The sequence below is a fragment of the Motacilla alba genome, chromosome 13 (assembly GCF_015832195.1).
Source record: "Motacilla alba alba isolate MOTALB_02 chromosome 13, Motacilla_alba_V1.0_pri, whole genome shotgun sequence".
Taxonomy (NCBI): Eukaryota; Metazoa; Chordata; class Aves; order Passeriformes; family Motacillidae; genus Motacilla; species Motacilla alba.
This window is the reverse complement of record NC_052028.1, coordinates 14,544,405-14,571,179: the sequence shown is the minus strand read 5'-3', so window position 1 is coordinate 14,571,179 and position 26,775 is coordinate 14,544,405. Positions and strand designations below refer to the sequence as shown.

The window sequence follows — 26,775 nt, the reverse complement described above, 5'->3', positions numbered from 1 at the left end:
TATAGCAGTTGTCAGGTATGTATAACTTACTAAGTAAATACCTGGTTATTTTGGGTTACTTTGCTGCTGCAATAGTTCAGAGAGGGTAGAATTCCTGCTGTCTACCTCAGTTTTACTGTAAAATGGTAAAATCCTGTAATTTGGCATCCTGTGCCTTTCTGTCAGCACCAACTGTGCTTCACCCATGTCCAGATGCAAAGAATCAGCCAGTGGTCTCATTAAAGCACAGCTCTGCAGAATAAATGAAATTGTTGCCATCTCTTTTGATGTTAATAATGAAGATGTGTTCAGTGGTTAAGATGCTAATAGTTCTTCAGCTGTAGAAATTCTTTCCATCCAGTTCAGCCTCTCCCAGCCAAGTGTTGAAGCTATAGCACCATGATATATCCTGCTGCTCACCCTCTCCTCCCTGCTGTTCCCACCAGGAAGAGCAGTGAATTTTCATTCTTAGCCGATTGCACCTCTCTCTTGTTGCTGCTTTATTTACAATATCATTCTTAAAAACCAAACCCTCATTTATCCCATATCCTAGGGGTTCCTGGTTTTATTCCCACGCAGGAAAGCAAGCACTTTCACTTTCACGTCTTTTCCAAACGTTGTTCCTCATATGCATTTTTGCTGGTTTGTTGGCTGATAAGGTGAGACCTGGGGGCATGTTTTTGTTTGGTGCTCTGCTTGCTTCTGTTCTGCATCACCCCATCCTGTGGTTTCACGTGGAAAAAAGGTTTGCATGGGGATGTGATCCCCTGAGTTTTCTTGGGGCAGAGTGATGCCTGCAGGTAACAGTGGCACTCTTGGTTCCTTCCTCCCCCGTGGGATTTGTGCAGGGGGACATACCCTTGAGATGTTTATCTAATTTAACCTCCCCTTCACACAATTCCTCTGCTACATGTCACTGTCTGTGCATAAACTTCTTCCCCCTGGTTCCCCCAAGCTGTTCAGAGCCTCAGCTCACCCTGTTCTGAGCTTGCATGAAGCAAATCCCAGACCTGGACCCAAAGGGCTCAGTTACAGATTTATGGATGATTGCAGACATGGTGCTGGTCCAAAAGCCCTGAGTCCAAGGCTTTGGCCATTTGCCCAGGGGAGTTCTCCCGTGGTTACCTACTGCTCCACGTAGAGCTTAGGAGAGTCACTCCTTTTGGGCTCTGATCAAGAGCATGAAAGGAAACTGTAACTCATTTACAGCCAGACCTGCCCAAATCCCCAAATTGTGTGTTACTTACCAGAAGGAAGGAGATGTAAACATTGAAGGTTAATTACCCTCTTGTCAAGAACACTTTGTGATCTATAGACATATCTGTCAATCTTACAAAACAGAACTGAGGGGAGCGAGCACTGCAGGCATGTCCCCATGATAAATTAATGAGACTTGGCAGCTCACTGTGAAGAGATGATCCCTGTGCTTCGAGTGAGACAATAACCTGGCTCCCCAGGCAGCCTGGCCACGGATTTTGTGCTGCACTCACATCCGGGGTGGTTATCCCTCTGTAAACAACCTCTGCAATGCAGCTGTCCAGGGATCAAACCATCTTCCTTGAGGCCTTCACTTGGCTGCTCAATGTGCAGCAAGTGCTCATCCCAACCACACTAGATCACTTTTCCCAGCCCTGCCTGCCAGTCAGTTAAAATATCTTACTTCTTCTGCCTCTCAGCCTCTCTCAGCAGTGACACTCCTTGGTGGGTCACAGAGCTGCCTGAAATCCGAGGGACACAGCCACAGTCCCCCTGCTGTGTGCTATTCTGGTGATGTGAGTGCTGCTACATGACTGGTAGCTTGAAAATGTGTTCAACTATTCCCCTGGTTTATATAACCTCAAAGCAATTTGCTTTCATAGCCGAACATGCTTATTCATTCTATTTTAACTGTGCGTTGAGCTATAAATAATGTCTCATTGCAGATAAGAATCTATTGAATTTTATTATTTGTTTTTCTACCTTGGGAAGATTTTCTCCTGAAGGAGACTTTCCCAGCCCTAGCAGTGAAGTTGCCTGATTGACTCTGTCCTGCCAGGCAGCCATGAATGGTGTCACTCCCAGGTCAGCTGCCACTTCCCTGCAGCCACCTCCTCATTGTTCCTGCTTGGGCTGTGGCAAAGATGAGACGAGTGCTCAGTGATGCAGAGCTGAGATCACTGAAGTGTTAGGGAAACTGATTAAACCAATGATTTCCTGTTCTTCTGATCAGCTGCAGGTTAATATCTCTGTGTTTCCTCCAGCCCACCTTCCCTGCAGTACATTCACTTCAAAGAGCAATAACCTGGGTCAGTGTCCAGCCAAATTGTGTGGGTTGCTGCCTCCTTTTTCTGGTGTTCACTGTAGCATTATCCTGCTTCCTCATGAGTTACTCCTGCCTTCTGCAATGGAGCCCTGACCTGACATCCTTATCATCCAGAAACTTCTCAGGGCTGGAGCACAGCACGAGCTGGGGAGGTGAGGGATGGAGATGTGTCCTCAGAGCTGCTGCTGAGACCCAGGTCTGGTCCAGGCTGCAGCACAGCAGGGAAGTGGATGACTTTTTGGCACCTGATTTTCTGTGGTGCAGATAACTTTTCTTGAGATTCAGATGCTGATGCTCTTCTGGAGGAGGGTTGTGGTGGCAAAGTGCTGGGCTCCTGCAGAAGTGAGGAGACTTTGAAATCATTGAGAGCTAATAATGTCTTGAAATTTGGATGGTTTAGTGTGTGGTTTTATTTTAACAATGATTTCAATCCACTCTTTGTGTTGTACATGTTACTGGTCACCCCCTGTAAAAACATTCTGGGAGCTCTTTGTAGAGCTCACCTGTGACCCTTTAGTAAAGGCTGGAGGAAAATTCTGAGAAGACTCTCCCGGGTCATAGAGAAATATGATGGTTTTTTATTAATAACAGCTATTTATAGGAGAGAGAATTATATAAGTACAACATAAATAAAATAATTCACGTTGTAAGAGCTCTCTGGAGGCCTCTGGCTCAAACCCTGATCAAAGCAAGGCCAAAGTCAAAGGCAGGTCAGGGTGCCCAAAGCCTTTCTTTTTCAGCTGGGTTCTTAATAGCACTGAGGAGGGACATGCATGGCCTCTCTGCTTTCTGTGCTTGATCATTCTTGTGACAAGGAATAATTCCTCCATTCATTCAGAATTTTATCCTTTTGCCATACAGCTTAGAGGAGACTCTGGCTCTTCCTTATCTCTGACCCCACCAGGGAGCTGCAGACAGCAATGTGATCCCAGTAGCCATCTGCTCTCCAGGATGAAGAAGCCCAGCTCCTTCAGCTTTTCTGGAATGCCCTGTGCCCCTGTCCCTGGGCAGCCTGCCTGCCTCTGCTGGACTCGTTCCCATGTGTCAACATCTGCCCTTGTAGTGGGGCCAAATTCATTCAATTCATTGCATAAGTAATGTGAAACCATGTTAGCCCACACCTGCAGGGTACAAAGTGCTGCACATGGTCTTGTTAGTCCAGCAAAACATCCACTGGCATTACCTGGATCAAGCTCTATTTAATAAGTTCATAAACACATGGATGTATTTTGATAGAGAGATGTTTTTAATCATATCAGTGACTTTGTTTGCTTTATTGCTCAGTTCAAATGAGGCCTTCAAGCACTGAGTAAGAGGCAGAGCTTCCATTTGTGCTGTACTGGTTCCTCCAGGCATGTGGCTCAGTGCAAACAGTTATTTGCCACACTGTGGCCAGAAGAAAGCCAGAGATGAAAACTGTAGCCTGAATTGTGTTCAGCAGGCATTTTACAGTGATTAGAGGCATTTTCATGAAAGAGTTGCAGCTAAACGGTATTTCCCACTTTTACAGCAGTTATTTGTTAATTGAATAATGTGACAAACCCCAGGAGTGTTTAGAAAAGTGTATTAAATGATTTGCCATTTATTTATCAATGTGTTATTTATGCTGAGGAGTTGCATACCTGCTAAGAAAATTTTTCAACCTCAGTTTTGATTCTTTCAGAGAATATGAAATAGATAATGAAAAAAAAACTGTAATGGGAAATGTCAAACAAGAAATTACATGAGTAAGTCAGAGAGGGTGTTGTATAATGGCCAAATCCTGGCCTGGTGTCAGCACACAGACCTTATGGTGCTCAGGACCATAACAGGCAGCACCCTGAGGTGTGGCACTGCCCTTGCTTACCTGCAGATTACAGAATCATAGAATTTTTTTGGGTTGGAAGAGACCTTAAAGATAATTTTAGTCCAACCCCTCTGCCATAGGCAGGGACATCTTCCACTGTCCCAGGCTGCTCCAATCCCTGTCCGACCTGGCCTTGGACACTTCAGGGATGGGGCAGCCTGTGCCAGGACCTCCCAGTAAAGAATTTCTCCCTAATACTTCATCTAAACCTACCCTCTTTCTGCTTAAAGCCTTTCCATTCCCCCTTGTCCCATCACTTCATGCTCTTGTCCCAAGTCCATCTCCAGCTCTCTTGTGGGATCTCTGCCCTCGTGCTGGCTGCTTCAGAGGGTTTCCCTTTAGCCAAATGGTCATTAGCCATATGCTGCATCTGACTCTGAGGATTAGAAGACCATAATGAAGTGGATTACAGCAGATCAGTGGCAGGATTGCAGACCAAATCCTCTTTCTAACTGTTCTTCCAGGAGTAGCTAAGGCCCGAGCGACCTGTCCTGCAGCATCAGCTCAGCCAGCTGTGGGATTTTTCCATGCTGTTATCAGAGGCTGGATAATCTGGAGCTGTAACCTTGGGTGGGGAAGCTGTGGATGCTGAATGGCTGCAGGCTGTGCAAGTGCCTGAAAGCTGGGGATTTCTGGGTGTCACTTTTGTGGCTTGCCTAGGGGGGTACCTAAGGGGCTCAGGTGTTCCCCAGTCACCTTTTAATTGCTGCAGACTTGAGTCTCCCTAAAGTGTCTGTAGATGAGAGAAAGAAAGAAAGGATCTGCTGGACATCCAAGAGGCATTGTGGTGGTCAGAGAAAACCTGAGTCGCCTGGGGCCAGTGCCAGACCTAGTGCTGAACCCAGGAGTTGAAGTGGAAAATTTTTCTGTGGTGTAACACGTGCCAGACTTTGGCAGGAAAATGCTCTCCACTCATCAGGAGAGGTTGATCTTGCCCAAAGGACGGCACTGTCCGGGGTTGGGGCTGTGAAGGCTGGTGAGGATGGTTTGGAGAGGTCTTGGCTGGAGGAGGCAGTGGCAAAGTCCATATTTAACCCAGAAAGATGTAACCCCCTCCAACTCTGCAGAGCCTGCACAGGAAAAAGCAGCAACTGTGACATGTGGGGAGCAGCTTCAGTAACTCCTGCACATGCTCAGGGAAAAGTGTTTGGCTTTCAGAGATGCTGTTCACAAGACACATCAGGGCAATATATCCTGAAGATGTGCCAAATCTGTCTGAAATATTCATGCATGCTCCCTGTAATTTATAGAAACAATCACAGCAGCATAATTATTTCGATGCTTCTCCCTGTGAAGAATCTCATCTCTTGGATGTGAAAATGTGCCCTGCATATCCACACAGCCCTGCTGTGGCCTTCTGGGCTTGCCAGGAGAGGTGATTCCATGCACTATCCATGTAAGGATCAAAATACACCCTTTAGGCTACTGTAGTGGATCAGACAACAACACATTTCATTGGGGTGAATTTCAATGATTTCAGATGAATTTCAATTGTCTTGTGGGGGGTGCCTGGTTTGTTAAAGGCAGCACCTGTAAAGCACCTTTTGCTCTGCACCTCCTATAGTTCTGAAGTCTACCCTAAGCACAATGCTTAGCTCCAACGACCCCCCAAAAAACCCCATTTTGAACCTGTGAACAGGTTACAGGCAGAACCCACTCCTGCAAAATTACAGCCACTAAAACAGCAGAGGTGCAGACCTGCTCCTAGGCAGGAGCAATTTGGAGATACACAAAGGCTGGTGGTGTGAGACAGACAGGGAAATGGGGACAGATTCTATATTTTAAGTATCATTTTCTAAAATATCTGCAAGAGGAAAGGACCTACTGTACTTTCAGGTGTAGCTGGCGCAATGTAAATAGGTTCCCAAACCTTCAGTGTCTTTTGTTCTTCAGATGGCTTGGCAGAACACTCTGAATCCATGTGTTTAACTGGGACTGGGTCTGTAAATAAGTGCTCCCTGTTGCTAAGGTTCAGGTGACATTTTTAGTGGCATTTGACAGATTTTTAACCTGCTTTCAGGTCTTCTACTGAGCTCTTCTATACCCAGGCAGTGAAACTGTCATGGAGCCTTAGCTTTACTCAAACTGGTGCTAAATGCCTTTGGATTCACAGGTTGGACGCAGTCCTGCCAGACTTGCCTGACGAAGCTTAACTGGTGCTGCTGACAGCAAAGCCACACCTGACCTGTGTTTGTGCCCAGAAGTGATTATCTGGGAATGTGGGGAGAAAAACCCACCCGAAACCAGAAAGGAAAGCAGAGACTCAGCCTGGTCTGCAGGCAGGGTGGTACTGCATCCTGCCTAAGCTGCTCCCTGGTGGGAGATGTTTCTCTGCGAGAGACAAATCAGTGGCCTGCTCTTTACTCCTCTCGGTATTTTGTGCTCCTTACATTTCCACTAGAATCCCAAAGAGGTTTCTTTTGTCCAAAAGGCTGTTTGTTTTCTTTTGGCCACTCAGAACTTGTGATACTTGTCTTGATCTATTAAGCAGGTGTCCAGCCAAAATCAATTGCCTAGCAGGCGCAGACCATTACCAGAAAAGTCAAGACCTCCATAAATATTACTGGCCTCATTGTGCTGGTGACAGATTCTGCAGGTTGTTTTATGTTACAGTTGAACAGTTTAGACATTGCATTTGTATATATTTGCAGCCAGCCCTGGAGGGAGCATCTCGTGAGCAGAGTGGGAGCAGGCAGCCTGCAGACTCCAGCCACCTCCAGCATGACCACGGCAGGGCTTTTGGTGCTCCTCTCCTTCGCGCTTTGCTGCGTCCCAGGTGAGTGACTCTCCAGCTGTCTGAGTCCTGGCTGTCTTCAAAAGGATAAGGCGGAGGATTCAAAGAGAGAAAATCTCCTTCAGAGGGCTCTGCTGCCTTGGCTGGCACGGAGCAGGTTGCAGGAGTGTATTTCAGGATGGTCCTCAGTGGCTTGCTGCTGTAGCTGATGGTTTGTCATAAATATAAGTAACAGCAAGTGGAGTTCTGTGCTGGCAACTCATGCTGTTACACTTTGTGCACTGATGTTCTCACACCATTACACTGCTTACACTTGTACAATTACAGCAAATGGATGAATACTTGAAATGAGGCCATGAGAAGGGGGTCAGACCTCCAGTAACTAGTAAGGAAAATATTGTAATGGCACAAGCTAGTTCTCTGCAAGACCCTGGCAAATTTCCTGCAATGCTCTTTCTGCTAATGGAACAGCAAGAGATGAAAACAAGCCAGACTCTGATGTTCTCACTGCATATTCACAACTGATGAAATTACAAAGCCAAAGACATTTTTTTCACACTCGCCTTCTTTCAAATGCATATTTCTGTCAACAGATGCTGTATGTATTTGCTTATCCTGTAGGTGACTATTTGCATTTGTCTCTGTTGATTCAGGTGTATTTTCAGATACATAACAGCAGCGCTTTAGGGTCAAAACGGATATGTAAAAAGATAAGGAAGGAAAAGCTCTTCTGTTTTCAATTAATAAATCTACATGTCTCAGAACAAAAAAAGAACAAAGCTATTCAAAAAGGTGTTTCATCATAGGCAGCAATAAGCAATGCTATTATGCTTATCAACACAGAGAAAAAAAATCATACATAGTTTATTTAGTTCAAAAAACAATCACTGGAAATCATTCAGCTTGGTCCTGCACACAGGAATTTTGTATTCACATTTCCAGCTTTAATTGAGGTCTTATCATATTGGCTTTTGTTCATACTTTCTGCCTCTCTTTTCTTTTCCAGATACTGCCTTTGGGATTGAGGTAAGTGGAAGATTTCTTTCTGTCACCTTTCTCAAGTATGTGGCCTGATAAAGGCATGACCAAAGGAGTGGGAAAAACCTCCAGCCTGTAGGTGCTCAGCTGTTCTTCACCTCAGTGTGACACTCAGGTCACTGTAATCAGATTCTACAGTGTAAAACATTAAATTATACTGCCCTTGTGCGTACATCCATGCTGTATGTTAATAATGTTTTAGTAGTAATGATACAATGTTTTTGGATTAATTAATTTTTCAGCAACTTTAGACTGGTCTAAGCTTTAAGCTGGAAATGTATAGCTGGTTCTAAACTGAAGCAATAGACTGGGATCAGAACCTGCCTGAGGGCAACCTACTGAAGGACTAAAATACTCTGAGCTGATCCGGCTTCCTCACAGGTCATTAGTCTTGGTCCTCTGAAAAAAAACATGATCAGTGTATTAAGAATGAAAAAGTAAAACCAGAAGTGCAGTGAAGTGGCCACAAAACCAGAAGAATTAGGGACCAGTGGAGAGCCTTTATAAAGTCATGTCAAGTGAGCATGAGAGACCAGCGCTGGTTTATCCCATCCAAGGGGCTGCATGGTTTTATAGCTCTTCCCTCCTCCTCCTCTTCTCCTGCTCTGTGGGGACATCTCTGCAGGAAGGATTCTCCTGAGAGACCCACAGCAGAAGTTTGTGTGTGGCAGTGAGGACTGGTTGTACCAGCTCAGTGTCCCGCGCAAAAATGAGAGCTGTGAATGTCTCAGGTCTTCTCATCCTGTTGCTGTGATTCCTCTGGCAGGTGGACTGCAGCACATATCCCAACACCACGAATGAGGAGGGCAAAGAGGTGCTGGTCTGCAGCGAGTCCGTCAGCCCCATCTGTGGCTCCGACGGCGTCACCTACGGCAACGAGTGCCAGCTCTGCGCCTACAACGGGTACGTTCTGCCTGGGGACAGCATGGGGACAGCATGAGGACCCCAGGCAGCACAGCTCAGAGCTCCTGGCAGCACCACAGCTCACCAATCAGTGCCCTGTCACGGGTCACCCGTGTCAATTCCTTCAGAATGAGCTTGGCTATCAAACACAGCGCTCAGGCAGAGCTTTAGTCGCTGTGTCTTTCTTTTGCTTCTGTAATTTATTCAGGTTTTTTCTTCTCTGTCTCAAGGAGTAGCCAGGCGATGGCTCTGAGAGCACATCTCATCACAGCAAAAGGATAGAGGTGCTCTGCTCAGAGCTGCCCAAAATGGTCCTAAAGCTTCCCAGGGTTTTACATCCCTGCCATCTACTCAGCTGATGAGGGAGGGTGGCACTACCTTCTCAAATACAGATTTAAAAAAGCCTGACTGAGAAAGAGTCAGTTTTGCCTTGTATTAATTCTAGCACCTAGGATGTAGCAAGACATCTCTGCTGGACTTCCTAACATTTGTCTTTCCCTCTGCAGAGAATATGGAACCAATGTCAGCAAAGACCACGATGGAGAGTGCAAGGAAGTTGCCCCTGTAAGTTAAACCAAGGGCAAAACAAGGGGTGTGTCCTGCTCCTGAGTGGCCAAAGGTGCTTATTGAATAATTCAAACCCTAAACAAGAACACAGATGAGCTGCCAGCACCTTGCACCAGTCACCTCCAAGTGAAGTGTCATCATGTTACTGACAGAAAAGCAGACACACTCACCAGGTCCACCTGTGTGCTGTAAGCAAGGCCTTCACCAGGGCTTTGTTCATTCCTTCACCAGGTGGATTGCAGCAGGTACCCCAACACAACCAGTGAGGAGGGGAAAGTGGCGCTGATCTGCAGCAAAGACATCAGCCCCGTCTGCGGGACCGACTGGGTCACCTACGACAACGAGTGCCTGCTCTGTGCCCGGAGCCTGTGAGTACTGAGCACTGGGACCCAGGGTCGGTGCTCCTGGAACTACTCTTTTGGACAGCAGGACTTCTACCAAGGCCTCTTCTGTGAGGTGCTTGGACTTTGACCCTCCTCTTTTCCTCCTGACTAAACCTTGTTTTCCTCTGTCGTTAGAGGGAAAGCCGTGCCTTCGGTCTGGACAGAGAATAGAGGGCTGGGTGGGGATCTCACACAGGACAGGGTGCTGCTCTTAACTAAGTTAAAAGGGTCTGTGTGGCAGATGCTGCCTTGCAGAGGACAACAACTCACCCAGGGGGCATTGAGATTGTCACACAGCCTGTCTCCTCATCCACCATGACCCCTGCCCCTCACATCTTGCCACAAACCAGCTCTGGGGCAGGCAGTGACACCACCTGAGCTGGTCCCTGGAGCCACACGGGCACCACCTAAGCTGGATGCCTCCTGTATCCCACACCTTGTGCCTGAGGCTGCTCAGCATTCCTGGGTGATGGGGCTCAGCAGAACAGGTTGCTTGCAGAGCTCCCTAATGCAGGTCTCTTCCCTTCCCAGAGAGGCTGGAACCAGTGTTGGCAAGAAGGCTGATGGTGAATGTAAGAAGGAAATTGTCACAGTAAGTGAATTGGGTGACCAGGGGCTGGGTTTTGGTCCTGCTGCTGTCAGGGAAGCACTGCCAGTGTCTGCAGCAGCCCCCAGACCAGCAGTGTCCTGCAGAAGGGAAACAGCTGCTGTGCTGCGGAACGGGAGAGATTTTGCTTTCTCTACATGTAATAAATGTTATTTGTGTGAATGCCAGGAAAGGAGCAGGTGACTGCTCAGGAAGGGATGAGTAAAAGAGTAGTAGAAATAATCCATCAGGTCAGAACTGTGAATAAGAACAGAGAATGGCTTTTGGGGTCAGACCAATGGTCCATCTAGCCCTTGGCAACTTGGTGCAGAGCCTGCTGTTGGCAGGAGCTGTGAGCATTGTGTAGGACAGAGTGAAAATGCAGAATGTAGAGAAAAGTGACTTCTACCCTTCCAACTCCTCCACTGAGGTGGAGGACCTCAGCTAGCTGTGATTTCTGTGTAGTCAGTAAGCCTTGATAGATTTCTCCTCCATGAAATTCCTCAGCCTCTTCCTGCACCCAGACACGTTTTTAGCCCTCAATGCTCCTCAGCAAGTGTAGCACCCATTGCTCCTGGAAGCAGAATCCCACTCTTGCAGTGTCCAGCTACGTGCTGATCTTCCAGTTTTAAGACTCCAGGAGGGATAGTGGACCTTTATAGAGGATCAGCACTCCATTTCTCCAGACACCAGTGTTTTTCCATTTAATTTCCTGGCCAGCTTGGGAACACAGAGTACAGCACCTTCACTGACTGAACTGCTGCTGCTTGGAAATGCCATGACCAGGTTATGATATACATCTCTTCAAACAGGAAATTATGATCTATTTTTACATTATTAAATTCTCCTGGCATGGGAGAAACTGACACCTCAGTTCATATCAGATGTGCAAGGAAGTTAATTACTTTTGGTAAGATTGGTATCACTAGCGCTGCAGCTCTAGCTCAGGGTTCAAGCCCTTGTGCTACTGACTCCTCCACATCAGGCTCTTTTATTTTTATTTATTTTTTTACAGGTTGACTGCAGTGATTACCCCAAACCTGTCTGCTCACTCGACTACATGCCTCTCTGTGGCTCTGACAACACAACATACAACAATAAGTGCATCTTCTGCAACGCAGTCGTGTATGTACAAATATCAGTGATGTTTGTGTTATCAGTTGCCTCCTGTGGGCACAAATTTGCACAGTTACTGCTTTTTTGTTTGCTGGATACTGTTGATTAGGGATTTGGGGCAGGAGGGAATGCAAGCCACCGTGTCAAGCATTCATTTATTTTTTTCATTAGAGCATAAAAATGTTACGGCTGCTTTGTTAGTATGAATGGTTTGAAGAGCATTTAACCTAAATGGAATTTTTCTTGCATGTTGCAAAGGAAATGAAATTCCTTTCCTTTCAAGATTCCACTATAGTTTCCCCACAGATATTTTCAGTCTTAAGAATGGGTTAAATTGTTTCACTCATGTCCTAATGATCAAATAGCACATGGGGTTACGAGTCTGCTAGTTCCTTGTCTCTGGGGCAGGATCCCACCTGACACCATCTCTAGAAGCCATCAAAAAGACAGATTATAGCAGGCAGGACTCTGTGTTTAATTCATTCTTTCCTCTCCTTGCTTCCAGGGACAGCAATGGGACTATCACTTTAAGCCATTTTGGAAAATGCTGAGTATCGGTGCCAAGGGAATTCACCACAAGATCCTCACTGGAAAATCCCAGATAAAGATCTCACCTCAGTTCATCTCACCCTCTGGGGAACTCAGCTCACTCCTGATTTTCCTTCTCAATAAACTAAATCAGCAACATTTCCCTGTCTTCTTTCATGTGTTGTCTCATGAAACATTGCCTTGATTTGTTGGATGATGAGACCGGGCAGAATAGGTTATGTGCTCAAAGCTCTGGGATAGAGCAAGAACATAATCTTGCTTCCCTCCCTCTCCTAAAAGGCAGAAAATTAAAAACAGATGCTCCAAGCCCAGAGCTGTGTGTCTTGGCACATAAATGACAATAATGTCCCTGTGGTAGTGCTCAGACCCTTTAATGTTTGGCACTGGACAGGGCTGAAGTGGTGACACAGGAGGGTCTCTCCTAAGGTGTTCCTGGTGCATTTTCCTTGTCAGCAATACTCAGTCACACCTTGGTGTCACTGCCCAGAGCTGCTCCCGGGCTCTGTCCTCACCTGAAGTGTTCCTCTCCCAAGGGCACTCTGTTGGCAAAGCCCATGTTGTTCACACACGTGCGTTGTCTCTGTCCATTTCTCTAAGTCCTCCAACTGACTTATTACCAGATTTTTCTCATCTTGGAGTCGTTCTTTAATGCCCTTCAAGTGTTTTGAGATTAATGCCTTCCTAGGTGTGGTTCCTACTCCTGCCTACTTGTCTTCTCTCAGTCTTCAATTACACAATGTTCTCTGCCAGCCCAAGGAGTATTTCAGCAGTGTTTCAAAATCTAAGGACACAGTATCCTTCTGTTTCTTGAGAGTGTGACCTGTCATTGGTGTATTGTGCATGAAATTTATTTTGCTTTTGTCTTCTGTTTGAGTATTGAATTGGGTTTTGGTTTTTTTTTTCTGGATCCACACAAGAGAGGCATAAATAAATTGGGCTTATCCCTTCTAAAATGTAATATCTCCCACATGCATTTCTTCTGGGAATCAAAGGGAGAGGGGTGCTTGTTCTCCTTGATGGAGGTTGTCCCAAAAAGCAATGTTTTGTTGGTAAAACAAAGGATTTATGTAGAGATGGGCAGAGGGATGAAGCAGTGATTTCCAGATCGGGTTCAGCTTTTCTAGGATCCATGCTAGGGTCTCAAATCATTCTGTCATCATCATACTAAAAGTCTATTACTGCAAAGCTAATGGCTTTTAGGGGAAATAACAATTGTAAATTTTTTTTTTTTTGCATAGTCCCATAAAAGTTTCTCCATCCCTTGTCATTTTCCAGGACTCCTTTCAGTGTTTGGGACGTCCTCTTGCTTGCCTTCCTGGTCCATTGTTTTCCTGCTTTCACTATAACTTAGTGATGTTTTACTTGGGTGAAGCACAAAAATAAAAGGAGAGCCTTTCTGCTATGGAAGTATTCCATTCAATGTTTTTCTCGTGAAAAAGCACTGCACAAAAATAAGCAGTGATAGGTGAGCACAGAGAAAATCTGACAGCAGTTTGTTCAGCGGCTCTTTTGCCTGCAGGAATTTTCTGTGGTCCTTCAGAGGGAAACTGTCACATATTTCACTTAAAATAAGGACTCAGAGGGTGTATCTCACACATCTAAACTTCTCGTGACTCCCGTTGATGAAGAAACACCATTCTTGGCTTACAGCACAGCTTACCTCTGCTGATATTACCACTGAGACAAAAGGCTGGAAATGTTGCTCCAGGATAAGGGTGGATAAGGCAAATATGAACATGCACAAACACACACGCCCCCCCCAGTGGTGTGGGCATACATATAAACGTGGTTGCCACCTGAGGACAGAATCCAGGTTGTGTTTCCTGAGCAAAAGCCAAGCTCTGCTGCTCACAGCTCATCCAGCCACCATGAAGATCACGGGCGTGCTGCTCCTGCTCTCTCTGGCCCTTTTCTGCATCTCAGGTGAGTGGCTGTGCCTTGGAGTAAGCGCCGGCTGTCTTCAAAACCACAAAAAAACATCCTCAGACTGGAAAGAGCTCCATTCTGCAAGGACTTATTTACTCCTAGAAAGATAGTGTTGAAAAGACTTGACATCAGAGACTATCACTTATGGGGTAATATTTTAGCAACAGAACTGAGTGGGTAAGAACAACTGTGGGAACAGCTCTACTCTCAGTGCTAGTTTATGCATAATGAAAGAAGTGACATGTACGTGGTGCCACCCGGAGACTCAGACAACCAGTGTTTAACCTCTGAAATGTTGCAGAAACACAAATAATTTTACTGAATGAAAGTGAACATTTCTTGCAGTCATCCTGAACCGAGGTGTAGTTTGAGAGCTTGAACTGCTGTAGAAGCTTTGTAAATTCACCTCTCACTAAATACTATTCTTTTTTTAAAATAATATTGGCAATGCATATAAGATGCTGCCTGTGTGTACTTGTCAGCTTTATGTCCCTGTTTACCTCAATAATTTGCTTTGCTTTGAGTTCGTGTTCCATCCTTTGAACCATAGAAAATGTCTTTCTCTTTTATTTTACACAGCTTTTTCCATTTTGACTGTAACCCTCATTAAATAAAAATACTACAGAGTCAACATACAGTATGGCACAACATTTTGCCTGAAATTCCTTTTGTCTAACAATAATTTGCTAGCACACAGGGAGTTGGAAGATATGTATTCAGGGCATGCATTCTCAGATTTTAACAGAATCTATGAATTACATTTGTAACATATTTCATTTGTTCTTCTTTTTTTTATAGTTCCAGCTACTGATGCGCTGCAGGTAAGGGACAGATTTCTCTATTCTCCATCCTTTCTTTCCTTAAAGCAGTTTCTGTATAAATCTTTACTAATCACATCATGATGGAGCCTTTCAAAATCCTGAGACACCCAGCTGCCTGAGCAATATTTGCCACAGATATTATCGGGTGAAATTGCCATTTTCATCTGGTGATAGCTTCAACAAGTAAGGCAGCATTCAGTTCATGTCCAGGTTGTTGTTAAAGTTACTGCAGCATCATTTGCAGTGGTTACCCAGGCTCTGCATGGCTGGAGGCAGCACTCCACTGCATCCTGCCCTGTCCCTGGGCTTTTCCTCAGCATCTGCTCCTGGGCAGCAAGGGGGCAGCTCCTAATGTCCCCTTTCTCACCCAGCTTTGGTTGAGAGCTCTTTGTTTTTGTGAATACAGGCTGCACCCGTCTACTGCAGGAACCAGAGGACTATCAGGAATATGTGTACCATGGAGTATGTTCCCCACTGTGGGTCTGATGGTGTCACCTACCCCAACAAATGCACGTTCTGCAACGCGTTCCTGTACGTATGGAATAAATCTCTTCAGCTACTCAGTGGTGAATTAACTTAGCTTAAACTGGCTAATCAATCTTGGACACTGGTTGGAGAAGTAAAGTTCTTTTATTTCCTTTGTTTGTTCTCTCACCAGCAAGGGTAATTTTTTTTTTTTTTTTTTTTTTTTTTTTTACTAGGAGAGTTTGCTAGGAACTCCTTTCTTTCAGAATATAAAGAGACAACAGAGTGTTCTCCATTTTCCTCTTGGGTGATTTGCAAAAGAGCTTTCTCCCAGCAAACAAAGTCTGTTTCCTACAGACTATTTGGTCTTTTAAATTAAGAACTTGTCTTTATATGTCAATAATAAAAGGAAATATGTGGAATAGAGTTCAGAAGTCCCTCTGTGGTACAGAGGGACCAACCAACAGTAAAAGCCCAGGTGTTCTGTCTCTGAGGTACTGATTTCTTTCTCCGCAGGAGAAGCCGTGGAGCTCTTGCCTTGAGGTCTCTTAATGCCTGTTAAGTTCTTGACAGGATTCAGCTGAGAAAGAGCATCCCTCCCTGACAATGTTCCCCATGGCAGATGACTTCCTAAACCCCTGACCCTTGAAAACCACTTATCAACCCTGAAACCTCTGATAATAAAAAAAAGACCCAGCATTTATGTTGTCCTTTGGTCTCATTCTGGCTTTACCTGACACGTTGCAGGATTATACCACTGCAACAACCCTGGGGTGTGGGAATAAACGGGCAAATTGCAGGGGAGAGGGAGAACAGTGTTCTGATCTACAAAAATATCAATCCCGACCACAAAGGCAACGGGCAGCTTCTGTGGGCATCTGCCTTCATCTGGCTTTCCAAAAGGGAACCCAGGCTGGAGATGCATCCTGGTGCTCCTGTGCATTTGCTGCTCTGAGGGGATCTGGCAGAGTCTCTGCCTGGCTGAGAGGAGCTGCCTCCCTCCCCAGCTGCTGCTGTCAAACACCTGCAGCCTCACCCAGCCTCGCTCTTTGTAGCCTGGCAGCACCAAGAGGCCCCGGGCAAACCGAAATACTAACATAATTAGAGACAGTCCCAAGACTTGAAATTGGGATGTTCTGGCACTGTTCTGCCACACACAAGGGGTCTTGCTGGCACAAGGAGCTGCTCATCCCTGTTTCAGTTTCCAGCGTTATCCCCAGTTTCTTACACTGCAAGAGAACATGTGAGGCAGGTCACATTCCAAGCTGCCTCCACCTCGCAAGCAGGACTGAAAACCCACCTCTAGCTGAGAGAAGGCCTTTTGCAATCTGTTTTGCTCCCCAGGGCAATGTCACAGGCTGTTTTCTCTGGGCTGCCCACGTTGGTTCATTGCTGAGGGGCGCTGCAGGAAACCCGTGGGCAGCCAGTGCTAACAGAGCTGATGTCCAGGGGATGCTGGCAACCACTGGGCACCTCACCCATCACTTGGCTGCTGGTTGAAGGTAATCACCTTGGCTGTCGCTTGTAGAGGATCCTTTGAGATTCTCCAGCCTCTGGAAACCTCTGCTGATGAAAGGAAGGGCTCAGAGTCATGGTGTTAATTTATTATTCATTAGCAGCCAGGCGCTGCCAGTGCCGCGTGCTGTAGAGGCAGCAGTCTCACAGTCAAATAGTTAATGATCTTAAGTGACAATGTGTCACTTCCCAGAGACTGCAGAGAGCAGCTCTCTAAAAGGAGACAATTTATTTCCAAAAGACATGATTCTCTGCAACCATTTAGTGCCAAGTCCCTTCCTGGGGCTGGAATGTCCCCCCTGTGAGGGGGAGGTCTGTGTGGGGAATGGCTTTTCAGTGTCAGATGTGATTTCTGGGGACCAGGATAAACTGAGGCTCTGGGAGGTAGTGCTGGGGGTATGGGGCACATTCAGTCTCCTTCTTCTCCCTCTCTGCTGAGCGTGGGAGTCAGGATAGGAGAGCACCAGCTGCAGCAGTTATTTTTTTCCTTGGGCAGAGCAGGGAGGATGAGGATGGCCCTCAGGAACCACGATGCCTTGGAGACAAGCAAAGCTCCCGATCGTGCTGGAGATCCCTGTGATGCTCAGAGGGCCTCTTGCAGGGGCATGTCTGCCAAACAGGAAAATCCAGCAGGCAATTAAGGGCAGTATCTGTGAGTAGAAATGATAAATCCTCTGTGATTGCTCTGGAGTGACCAAGGGCAGAGCAGGACCCCAGTGGAGCCCCTGGCCTCCCACCCCAGCAGCTCATCCTGGATACTCCTTAAGATGGAGAGGAAGAGAATTCTCCTTTATGAGCGCCTCGTTGGAAATAATTTTTTTTATTGCTTCTCAATAAAATCCTGCCACAACAGCACAAATCCTCTCACCATTACTAATCTAACTCTCCCTCCAGGAAATTCAAGGCAGGAAACATTGTCTGCCTGCCAAGGTATTTTATGGTACAATTCTTTGAGCAGTACCTCAGCACTTTATGTCATTATCTGATGTTTTGGATTCAGGAAATGCCATTCAATTACCCCACAACCTGATTAACACATTGCATGTACTTATTTTGTTCTGCTTTATTTTATATCGTTCCTTCTATTTTTGTGCATCGTTCGACTTGTTGCTGGCCAAAATATACCTCAGGCCAGTCTAGACCTTTCTGTTAATGCAGTTTCTCTCTGTGGCTTCTGTCAGGAGAAATGGTCTATTACTGCATTCTCACTTGATGTGGAGAAAAATAAAATTATATTTGAAAACTGAATTAATTGCAGGTGTTTTGTGAGGCTGGCTGTGTCAGAGCTATTGCAGCAAGGCAGAACTGAGATTCACTGAGGGATTGGGATCCTCAGCCTTATGCTGTTAGCATGCAGCTTCCAGACAGTCAAATTATTCCAGACACCCTTGCCTGTGATATCATCTATGCTTAAAAGACTGGAGATATTCAGGCAGCAATCAGCTAGCTGAACTACAAGGAGAAATAATAGGTGAGTGCGGCTTAGAGCAGAGGCTTTGCGGGCTGTAAATTGAATTTCTGTTCTCATAGAAGATCCCGCTCTGCCCCCGTGTGCAGAGGTCCGGGAACAGCAGCTCGGCCGGGATCTCGGGCAGTTGTTCCACATCCCGGGAGCCGCGGGAGCCGCGCTCCTCCCGCCCGGCTGCGGCGCGGAGCCGCTTTGTTCTCGCTCGGCCCGCGGCAGCGGCCGCAGCCGTACCGCTGCTGGCATGACAACAAATCTGGCGAGCACACATCCGCCCTGGTATTTAATAATAATAAAAAAACCCCCGTTGTTGCTCTTTGCAGCCAGATGAAGACCATGACAAGTTTTGAACCAAAGCAGGGAGCATCATCAGTGAGGAATTTTTTAGGTTGTGGTAGGCTGAGGACTTACTTGAGGGAGGAAGTTTCAAGACCAGAGGAAAAACTTCCCAGGAAATGATCACTGCTATGGGAAGAAATGCTGCTGGATTAGAAACCCAGAGTTATTGGAAATTTACCTTAATACAAGAGGACCCATCGTATGATGGCCAATACTTATCCCGTTCATGTGGCCATAACCTTCCTGAATGTTTGCCCTCTAGGAGTCTGAAATAGAAGGAAACATTTTATTTAAGCTTCTATGTGGATCTTGTATCTGTAGTACCATTAAAATAATCCCAAAGTCACTTTACTGAGCCCTCCATCATGATATTTCTGAACCTCAGAATCACAGGATAGTTTGGGTTGGAAGTGATCTCTGGAGATCATCCAGTCCAAAGCCCCTGCCAAAGCAGGGACACCTGGAGCAGGTGACACAAGAACATGGCCAAGTGGGTTTGGGATAACTCCAAAGAGACTCCACCACCACCCTGGGCAGCTGTTCCAGTGCTCTGCAGCTCTCAATGGAAAGAATTTTCTCCTCATGTCGAGGTGGAACTTGTGTTTTAGTTCATTGGCACTGCTCCTTGTCCTGTCACTGGGCATCACTGAGAACAGTCTGGCACCATCACACACATCCCAGGGGTTTGGGCAGGTGGGTTCACTTAGCCCTTCCTGTTTGCAACAGGTGTGTGACATTTCCCAGGGCTCAGTGTTCTTTTTCACTGCTCCTAATGCCTGCTTTCAGTCCATCTGCTTTCCTGTGATTACTGCTGTCCCATTCCCTCAGTTTCCTGTTAATGGGGCTCCTTGTGCAATCCCCTGTCACACCTGTCCCAGCAGCTCTCCTGCCCTGCCCTGGACACTGCCCTTTGTCTCCCATCCCTTCTCCCAGACCCTGTAGCAAGGTCCTTTCCTCGTTTCTCTTTTCTCCCTGCTGCCCTGGGCAGTGGCAGGGGCTGCTGGAGGAGAAGAGCTTCTTGGATGGCCACCAAGACCCTCGGGGCAGCACGTGGGGCAGCGCGGATCTCCCAGAGGATCTAAGTAATGAAAGGGCAGGTGCTGGCTGAACATGAGAGCGATGCCGCTCCCTGGCAGACACCTGCCAGGCACAACAGCTCCTGCTGGCTTCAGCCTGGCAGGAAACACAGCAGGAGAAGCAGCACAGTTCTGCTAATGGGGATTTCAAATCTGGAGGTGGGTACAGGGGAGTTTGGGTCGCAGGGCTGAAGAGGAGGCAGGCTCTGCTCCTGGAGCCCCCCCAGCTGCAGGGCTGGCAAGCAGCACCTCCACTGGTGGCTGGTGCAAGTTCTGAGGAAGCTTTGTTTTCAGACTTTGGCATTCCTGCCCCTGGAGATTAATCAATATTAATGCTTCCGTGACTACCGCTTCCTTTCCAAATGTGCTCACAATCAGTTCAAGGAATCTGAAAGTCAACTCGCTCAGGATGCTAAGAATGCGACAGAAACAACTTTCAAAGGAACCCTTCAACTTGTGATATTTGTGAAAGAGATCCAAATAGCATTATTCATTTATTTTTCAGGAAAATGATTTCATTGATATAAACAGGCCAAATCCCACAAGCTCCATTCTGTGACTACGGTTCCCTTACACTTTCAGCTACATTTTTGTGATTTATCTGCTCATGCCAAGTGTTGAACATCTCCCAGGATAATAAGAAAACCAATTCTGATTTTCTATTTAAATCTCAGGCTGCCTTTAAGCCACACGTATGAATTAAGCTTCTTCTGAAGCACAAACAAGTTCCATCCGTCACTTCCTTCCGTGACTACCTTAAATCAAAAATTTATTATTTTATGCAATATCCCCTATTTGTTTTTCCATACACTTGCGATAGAGTCAAGCCACTTAGCAGAAAGTAGCACATTATTTATCACTTATCTTCCCTAAAACACGACTCTCAGCTGACACTCTAAATTTAATGCCATATAATTGAGGGAGAAGGGGAAGCCTAACGGCTCTCCTTCTGTTTGCAGTTACTGGAATTTTTTCTGGAATGCCTTTGGTATTACCAAGCCCATTTCACCTGCACAGAATACCAGTTGCTTGCCATTAATAGGAAACATTATCCCAGTACAGATTTAAGGCTACTTATTCTCATAATTTCTTAATCAGACTCATGCTCATTGCCAACAGATGAATAACTCTTGCTCCTACACAGAAATGTCTAATGAACTTATGGGGGTTTTTGTAATGCTTTTCTCCCGTGATGACTTTCTGTGGGTGAGAAATCCAGTGTACCAGGAAATTACAGGAGTGATTTGCTGAGACTTCAGCATCTTTAAAGTGCACTGAGGCTTGCCACACCACAGATCTGATGTCAGTAAAAGCTGAGTGTGTCCCATGCTCCTGTCACCCCACTCTGCTGTACCATGGAAGTCTCCCAGAGCCCAATTCCTGTCTAACATCTGTGATATGGTGAGCACAAGTCAAACACTTCCAACAAATGGGCTCTTTTTTCCCTTCCCCGACTTCCATATTCCATTTCATAACATCCGCTATTGAGACAGTGCTCCTGTTTGGAAAGTACAAATCACTCATTGTACAGCAAGACGCCTTTGTTAACAAGCTGGGTGTAGCTCACATTTTTGTTTAATTCTTCTGGGCATCTCTCTAACAAACAAGTATTCTTTGGAGCTCAACTCGGTAATCAATACAATTTTCTTAGTTTACAGAGCAAATAATTACTTTCTGGTGATGACTTCACAAGGTCGGGGAGATGCATATATATACTGGGGAGGGAGAAGGCTGAGAACCATCCACGGACTCTCCGGCAACCGACCCACACGGAACAGCCGCTACCACCACCGCCAGCATGAAGATGGCCAACTGCGCTGCCCTTCTGGGGCTGGTCCTTCTTGGCTGCCTTTCTGGTAAGTAATTTCTGTCATTTTTGTTACACTCCAGGCTGGTCTAGACCTCCTGATCCTTTCCCTGTCTCTGTGCATCCTGAAGGAGAGTGCAGCCTCTTGGGGCTGTGATGGTTTAGGAATACGCGGCCTCTCTTTTCAATGAGCTTCGCCCTTGTGCAGACAAACACATGGGATCTATGCTTTAAGCTATTGAGCCTTAGTGGGGATTATGGAGCTAAAGAAGGATAAAATTTTAGGTCCTATTTCTTGTTTAGTGAGTCAAAATTTCTGGTTTCACAAATAAGTGATTTTTTTTAATCTCGGTGTATCACTTTGCACTTACTTGGAGTAGATGAAACGTTTGGGAGGATAATCACTTCTTGGTAATGAGAAGGTGTATTTGGCTACTCTGTAGGGAAATTGATGATTCCAAAGGAATGTTAGTGAAGGACATCATACAATTTTTACATTTTGTAATTTCTATTTTTATTGTAGATCTTGCTGTTGCTCAAAGACGGGTGAGTATTAGATCTTTGTGATTTAGTCTTGATTTCTAAGTCTAGATGAATAATTCATACTCACACTATATGTCAGGGAATGCTTGAGGGAAAAAAAAAAGAGAGAATGAATAAGAAAGAAGTGCCCCTAAGTGCACCTCTTTTCCCAACATAAGAAAACACCTTTGTCAGAGAGAGATAATTTAGCACTGTGATGATTAAAAAGACAGTGATTAATAATGTAGAATGCGAGTCAGCACAGCACAGAGTGCCAGTAGAAAATCTATATGACTATTGAATATCTGCCTAATACCTTCCCTGTCTTGATTCCCCAAGGAATGATCATTGTTGCCCATAATCCTCACCAAAATTACTTTAAATCTTAACAGCAGAGAGGTGCTTTCATTATGCTGTAAGTTACTCGATATAAATTTTCTTCCACCATGGAGGAGCCATAGAGATTCCTCACAGTAGCCTCCCAGTGCAGCAAAACCAGGATTAAGGCAGGAACATCCTTGGGTCTGTTTGGAGACATGACCAGTCCCCTTTCCCAGGCCAACTGCGGCGCCTACCTGACGACCGGAAAAACCATGAACGTCGTCTGTCCCCGCACCTACGACCCCGTGTGTGGCACCAACGGCCGCACCTACCCCAACGAGTGCTCCCTCTGCAGGGACTTCTTGTGAGTAGAAAGTCCCCTGATCACCCACAGTGCCAGTTCAAGCAGCAGGCAGAAGCCCTTGGGGATGTGACTAATCGTGGGGTGGACTAGAATTTTCTTAAGTTTCTGTCTTTCCTAATGCCCGGGATCTTCTGTGTCAAAGCTCCTGAATCTGATTAATTACTGGGGCTTTACGGGTGGAGGGACTTGATGATTGAGATGACAACACGGCATGGAAAGATTAATCCCTGCTTTTCTTCTCCCTCTCTCCCTCTAGCCGCAACCGTGCTCTTGACAAGAAACACGATGGAAGATGCGTTAGGGTATGGTCACAGATTGGCTCCTTCCCCTGCTGGGTGACCGCCAGACACAGACCTAGCCTAGGATTCCTTCTGTACTGAACCCACACCATTGCTAGCTCTCAGAAGTGGGGTAAAAATGAAGAATTTCAGATTTGCAGGAAATTTAATTTGCATTTTGTTTGGACTGCTAAAATCAGTGAGTTTTAAAAGGCAAAAGATCTTTTGTATAACACCAGAGTTTAGAAAGGAAACTTCTTGATTTCAAGAGTGTTTCGTTCAGTATTGTGGAAACACTTTACATTTAGACTTAGAGGCTTGTTGTAGCTAAGAAATTCCCAGAAGAAGTTTGAATTTCAACTAAACTATAATTTTGTAACAGAAAAAACCCGATTCTATCAGAATGTTTATCACAAAGTTAAGTTAAAGTTAGTATCAATATAGGGAGCTACCATGAAGTGACAAAGAATGCCTATTTTTAGTTTAGAGAGAGTGAAGAAACATTCTGTCTGTGCAATTTCACATAATACCACGACTCCCATTTCAATACACTCAGAGTAATTGCAGGAGCAGCGAGCTGAGTGTAAACTCCATTTTTGAAAGGTGTGAGGTATTTTAGGCAAGGATCCTTCATGGTGACATTCAGGGGAAAAATCCCCAAGATGACAGGGATGAAGCCCCCCTCAGAACAGATACCGATGCTGTAGCCCCAGGCAGGATTTTATCTGTGCTCCCCCAAAATCCACCACACTGTGGCTGGAAGCCCTTTTCATCTCGCAGCTCTGGGTGGAGGGGGGGGATATCTCTTGCACCACACTCCATTACACAGGGCTGCTGCAAAGGGGAGCAGAGATTGAAATGCTGCTCTGGGGCTGTTTCAGGTCGACTGTACTGGTTTCCTGAAGCCTGGCAGTGGTTTCAACATCCCCTGCACCATGGAGTACTCCCCCATCTGCGGCACCAATGGCATCACCTACAGGAACAAGTGCCAGTTCTGTACTGCTGTGGCGTAAGTGAAGGGCCCAGGTCAGGGCAGGGTTTTTGGATCAGTATTGCTCTGTTTGGTATTTGGAGCATAAAGGGGTAGTTTGGCTCACAAAGCAGCTGCGCTGTGCTCATTCATTCTCCACTTGCTTTCCCCCCGCAGGAGCGGCCTGGATGTGAACCTGCAGTCCTACGGACAGTGCTTCCAGGTAAAGCCAGAAATCTGCACTCTTAACTGCTGTTACATTTTGCAACACAAATTCATGGCTGAATAATAGAAATGCCTCCACTCTCCTGGTGCATTTGGCCTGGAAATAGGACTTTAGGAAAACAGTTATACTGGGGTCAACAGGTATGGAACCTCCCCCATGGCTAAGATATTTGGTCCCCTCTCTGATCTGGGAACAGCAGACAGAAGGTGCTGAGACCTTCGTTTACTGTGAAACTGGATGAGCAAGAGATAGTGCATCATTGATGCAGCAGCACTATTAGTAGCAGTGATTCCCTGGGTGGGAGAACTTAGTGCCCTGGGGCTTGTGACCACCCCCTTTCTGTCCACTTACCTCTGCTTGCCTGCTGAACCAGAGCAGCCAGTGGGAGAGCCAGCCTGGAAATACCAGCATGATCATTCCACTACTTAATATTTATTAGATTTTTTTTTTTTACCTCCACCATCTCCCTACTTCAGGCTGTTCCAGGCGAGCACATTCTCTGAGTCTGCAGAATTGCTGGAACAACAGAGCCCTGCTCCTGCGAAGTGCTTTCATGCTTTGCCACATCACAAATACTAAACAAACATAAAGCACTTATGTAGGAAAACACAGGGACCAGAAGTCTTAAGCCCTGTTTTTTGTTCCAGCAACAAAATGTCAACATCGACTGCAGCGCTTTCCAGCAGAAGGGCGGCAGCCTGGTCTGCACCTCCGAGTACACCCCCATCTGCGGCTCCGACGGCAGAACCTACTCAAACAAGTGCCAGTTCTGCAGCGCTGTCTCGTAAGTGCAGAGCTCACCTCGTGGCCATGGAACCAGAGCAGCTCGCATGCAGCTCTGGCAGCTGTGGGAAGCCCCAGAGCTCCCGTTAGCTCCCATCCCTACCCCATGTTCCTCTCCCAGCGCTCGCTCCCCTGCCACCCCCTAAGCCTGAGTGAGTCTTCTCCTCCTCCCCTTGCAATTGAAAGCAGATCCCTGCTTGCAGGCTCATAGCATTGCTGGCTGCCTCCCTGTCAGGGTGATTGAAAGTGTGACCGTAGGAGGTGCCCAAAATGATGGGGTTTGTCCCAAATCTCAATGTATGAAAGCGTGTAACTTGAGGAATCTGAAAAGAGGTGGAACATTAAGCAAAGTACTCTATGGCGTGGAGAACACAAGGGCATTTGGGTTATTTGGGCAAAGTTAGGCTACAAAAATGAGATCCATGTGTCTAATTTTGGTCTCCTTCTTTCTCTTCAGACGCAGCCTTGGAAGTCTGTTCGCCAGGCACCAGGGCGAATGCTAAGCGCTGGAGCTGGACCCTTCAACATGACATTTCCCTCACAAATTCTGCAATCAAACATGCTCTTCCTTGCTCCCTCAACTGTTATGCATCAGTCTCTGCTTTGATTGATCAATAAATTAAATGCAGCCACAATCTTGGCCATGGAGTGGTTTTTTATTTTGGTTTTGTTTTCCAGGCGGGGTAATGGTCTTCGGGCTTTTGGGTACTTTTCTGCCAGGCAGGAGAAGTGGTGAAATAAACCACAGTAAAGAGCAAAACACCAGCCCAAGCCCTCAAGAGAGAATGTCATTCTGTAGCAAACCATCAGAAAATGCTATAAAATAGCACAAGTTTGACTCTAATTTTGAAGTCTTGCAGAGTGTAAATGGATTTGTCTTTGTTCACTGGAACTTGGAGGAACTGATCCTTTTAGGGGCCTTGGCCTGGTGGGATGGTGCTGGGGAAGTGTGAAAGGGAGTGTGATCAGCTTTACCTGGTCACACCTGGGCAAGGGGCAGGTCTGGTGGTGTCTTATAAAAAGGAGGCTTATGGCAAAGGGAGGAGGTATCTCATAGGGAAGAAAATTAGGAACTGCTGCTTCCTTGAAGGGTGTGTCCATTGAGATTGTGCCCATCAGCAGAAAATTGCAGCAAGCTAGGCAAGGCTGTAATGAGCCTAATGAGAACCTGAGGAGAAATTAGACTGGGCTCAGGCTTTCAGCTTCTTGGAGAAGAGATCTAAAAAGCTGTACCGGTGGGATTTGAGGCAGAAATGAGGCAGAGGACCTTTCAGGAAAAAGTCTTGGGTTTTCTAACTCTAGGAAAGAGGGGCAAGAAGATGTGCTAGCAGCTCAAATATGTTTTCTATCTGGGGAAAAAAGGTGTGAAGATAACATCTTTGTGGGAGCCTGAAGCGTGCACTGCAGGAAAAATGACATCTATGACTGTTGGTGATGATGTGCCATCTTTTTGGGTGAGTCAAGGAGTTAATATGCAAACAGCATAAGCAAAAAAAAAGTCCTAAGTGCCATGGCTCACACACTCCCTTCCTTGTCCTTTCTCCACCTCCCATTCTCTTGTTATGTAAAAGAACACCTGCTGCTAAGGCTGATATTTAGGACAAAATCTGTGACTTTCAAGACATGTTTTTTGGTCTTGTTTCCTCAAGTAGATTATTTCTTGACCAAGAATTTTGTAGGTGCTCCCCACCAGAATTTAAGAGGCTTGTCCTTCCCTAGAACCAGCACAGAGAGCAGGAAGAAGAATGGAAATTCTTATTTTCATCAGTTCTTTTGGTATGACTACAGGTAATATAAATCACATCATACCTTCGTGCCTGCTCCTAAGAAAAGAGAGAGAAACTGGAGTCACAAGAGTCCTCACTAGTTCCCTGCTTGTGTGTCTGAGAAAATA

General features: G+C 46.0%; 3 protein-coding genes across 3 annotated transcripts; all 3 read left to right on the top strand.

The window, feature by feature from the left end:
- Positions 1–6,803: 6,803 nt before the first annotated feature.
- LOC119706633 (ovomucoid-like) lies at positions 6,804–12,073 on the top strand. The gene is made up of 8 exons (XM_038150539.1): positions 6,804–6,903; positions 7,868–7,887; positions 8,666–8,802; positions 9,309–9,366; positions 9,601–9,737; positions 10,284–10,344; positions 11,354–11,463; positions 11,960–12,073. Exons 1-8 carry the CDS (start codon positions 6,849–6,851, stop codon positions 12,003–12,005), a joined length of 624 nt encoding a protein of 207 aa, XP_038006467.1. The 5' UTR covers positions 6,804–6,848; the 3' UTR covers positions 12,006–12,073.
- Positions 12,074–13,683: 1,610 nt separating this feature from the next.
- Positions 13,684–15,914, top strand: LOC119706483 (serine protease inhibitor Kazal-type 6-like). The gene is made up of 4 exons (XM_038150252.1): positions 13,684–13,926; positions 14,728–14,750; positions 15,157–15,281; positions 15,732–15,914. The coding sequence occupies exons 1-4, from the start codon at positions 13,734–13,736 to the stop codon at positions 15,775–15,777; spliced, it is 387 nt and encodes a 128-aa protein (XP_038006180.1). The 5' UTR covers positions 13,684–13,733; the 3' UTR covers positions 15,778–15,914.
- Positions 15,915–21,337: 5,423 nt separating this feature from the next.
- On the top strand, positions 21,338–25,505 carry LOC119706482 (double-headed protease inhibitor, submandibular gland-like). The gene is made up of 8 exons (XM_038150251.1): positions 21,338–21,466; positions 21,941–21,963; positions 22,497–22,624; positions 22,881–22,926; positions 23,784–23,911; positions 24,050–24,095; positions 24,746–24,882; positions 25,339–25,505. Exons 1-8 carry the CDS (start codon positions 21,409–21,411, stop codon positions 25,382–25,384), a joined length of 612 nt encoding a protein of 203 aa, XP_038006179.1. The 5' UTR covers positions 21,338–21,408; the 3' UTR covers positions 25,385–25,505.
- Positions 25,506–26,775: the final 1,270 nt, after the last annotated feature.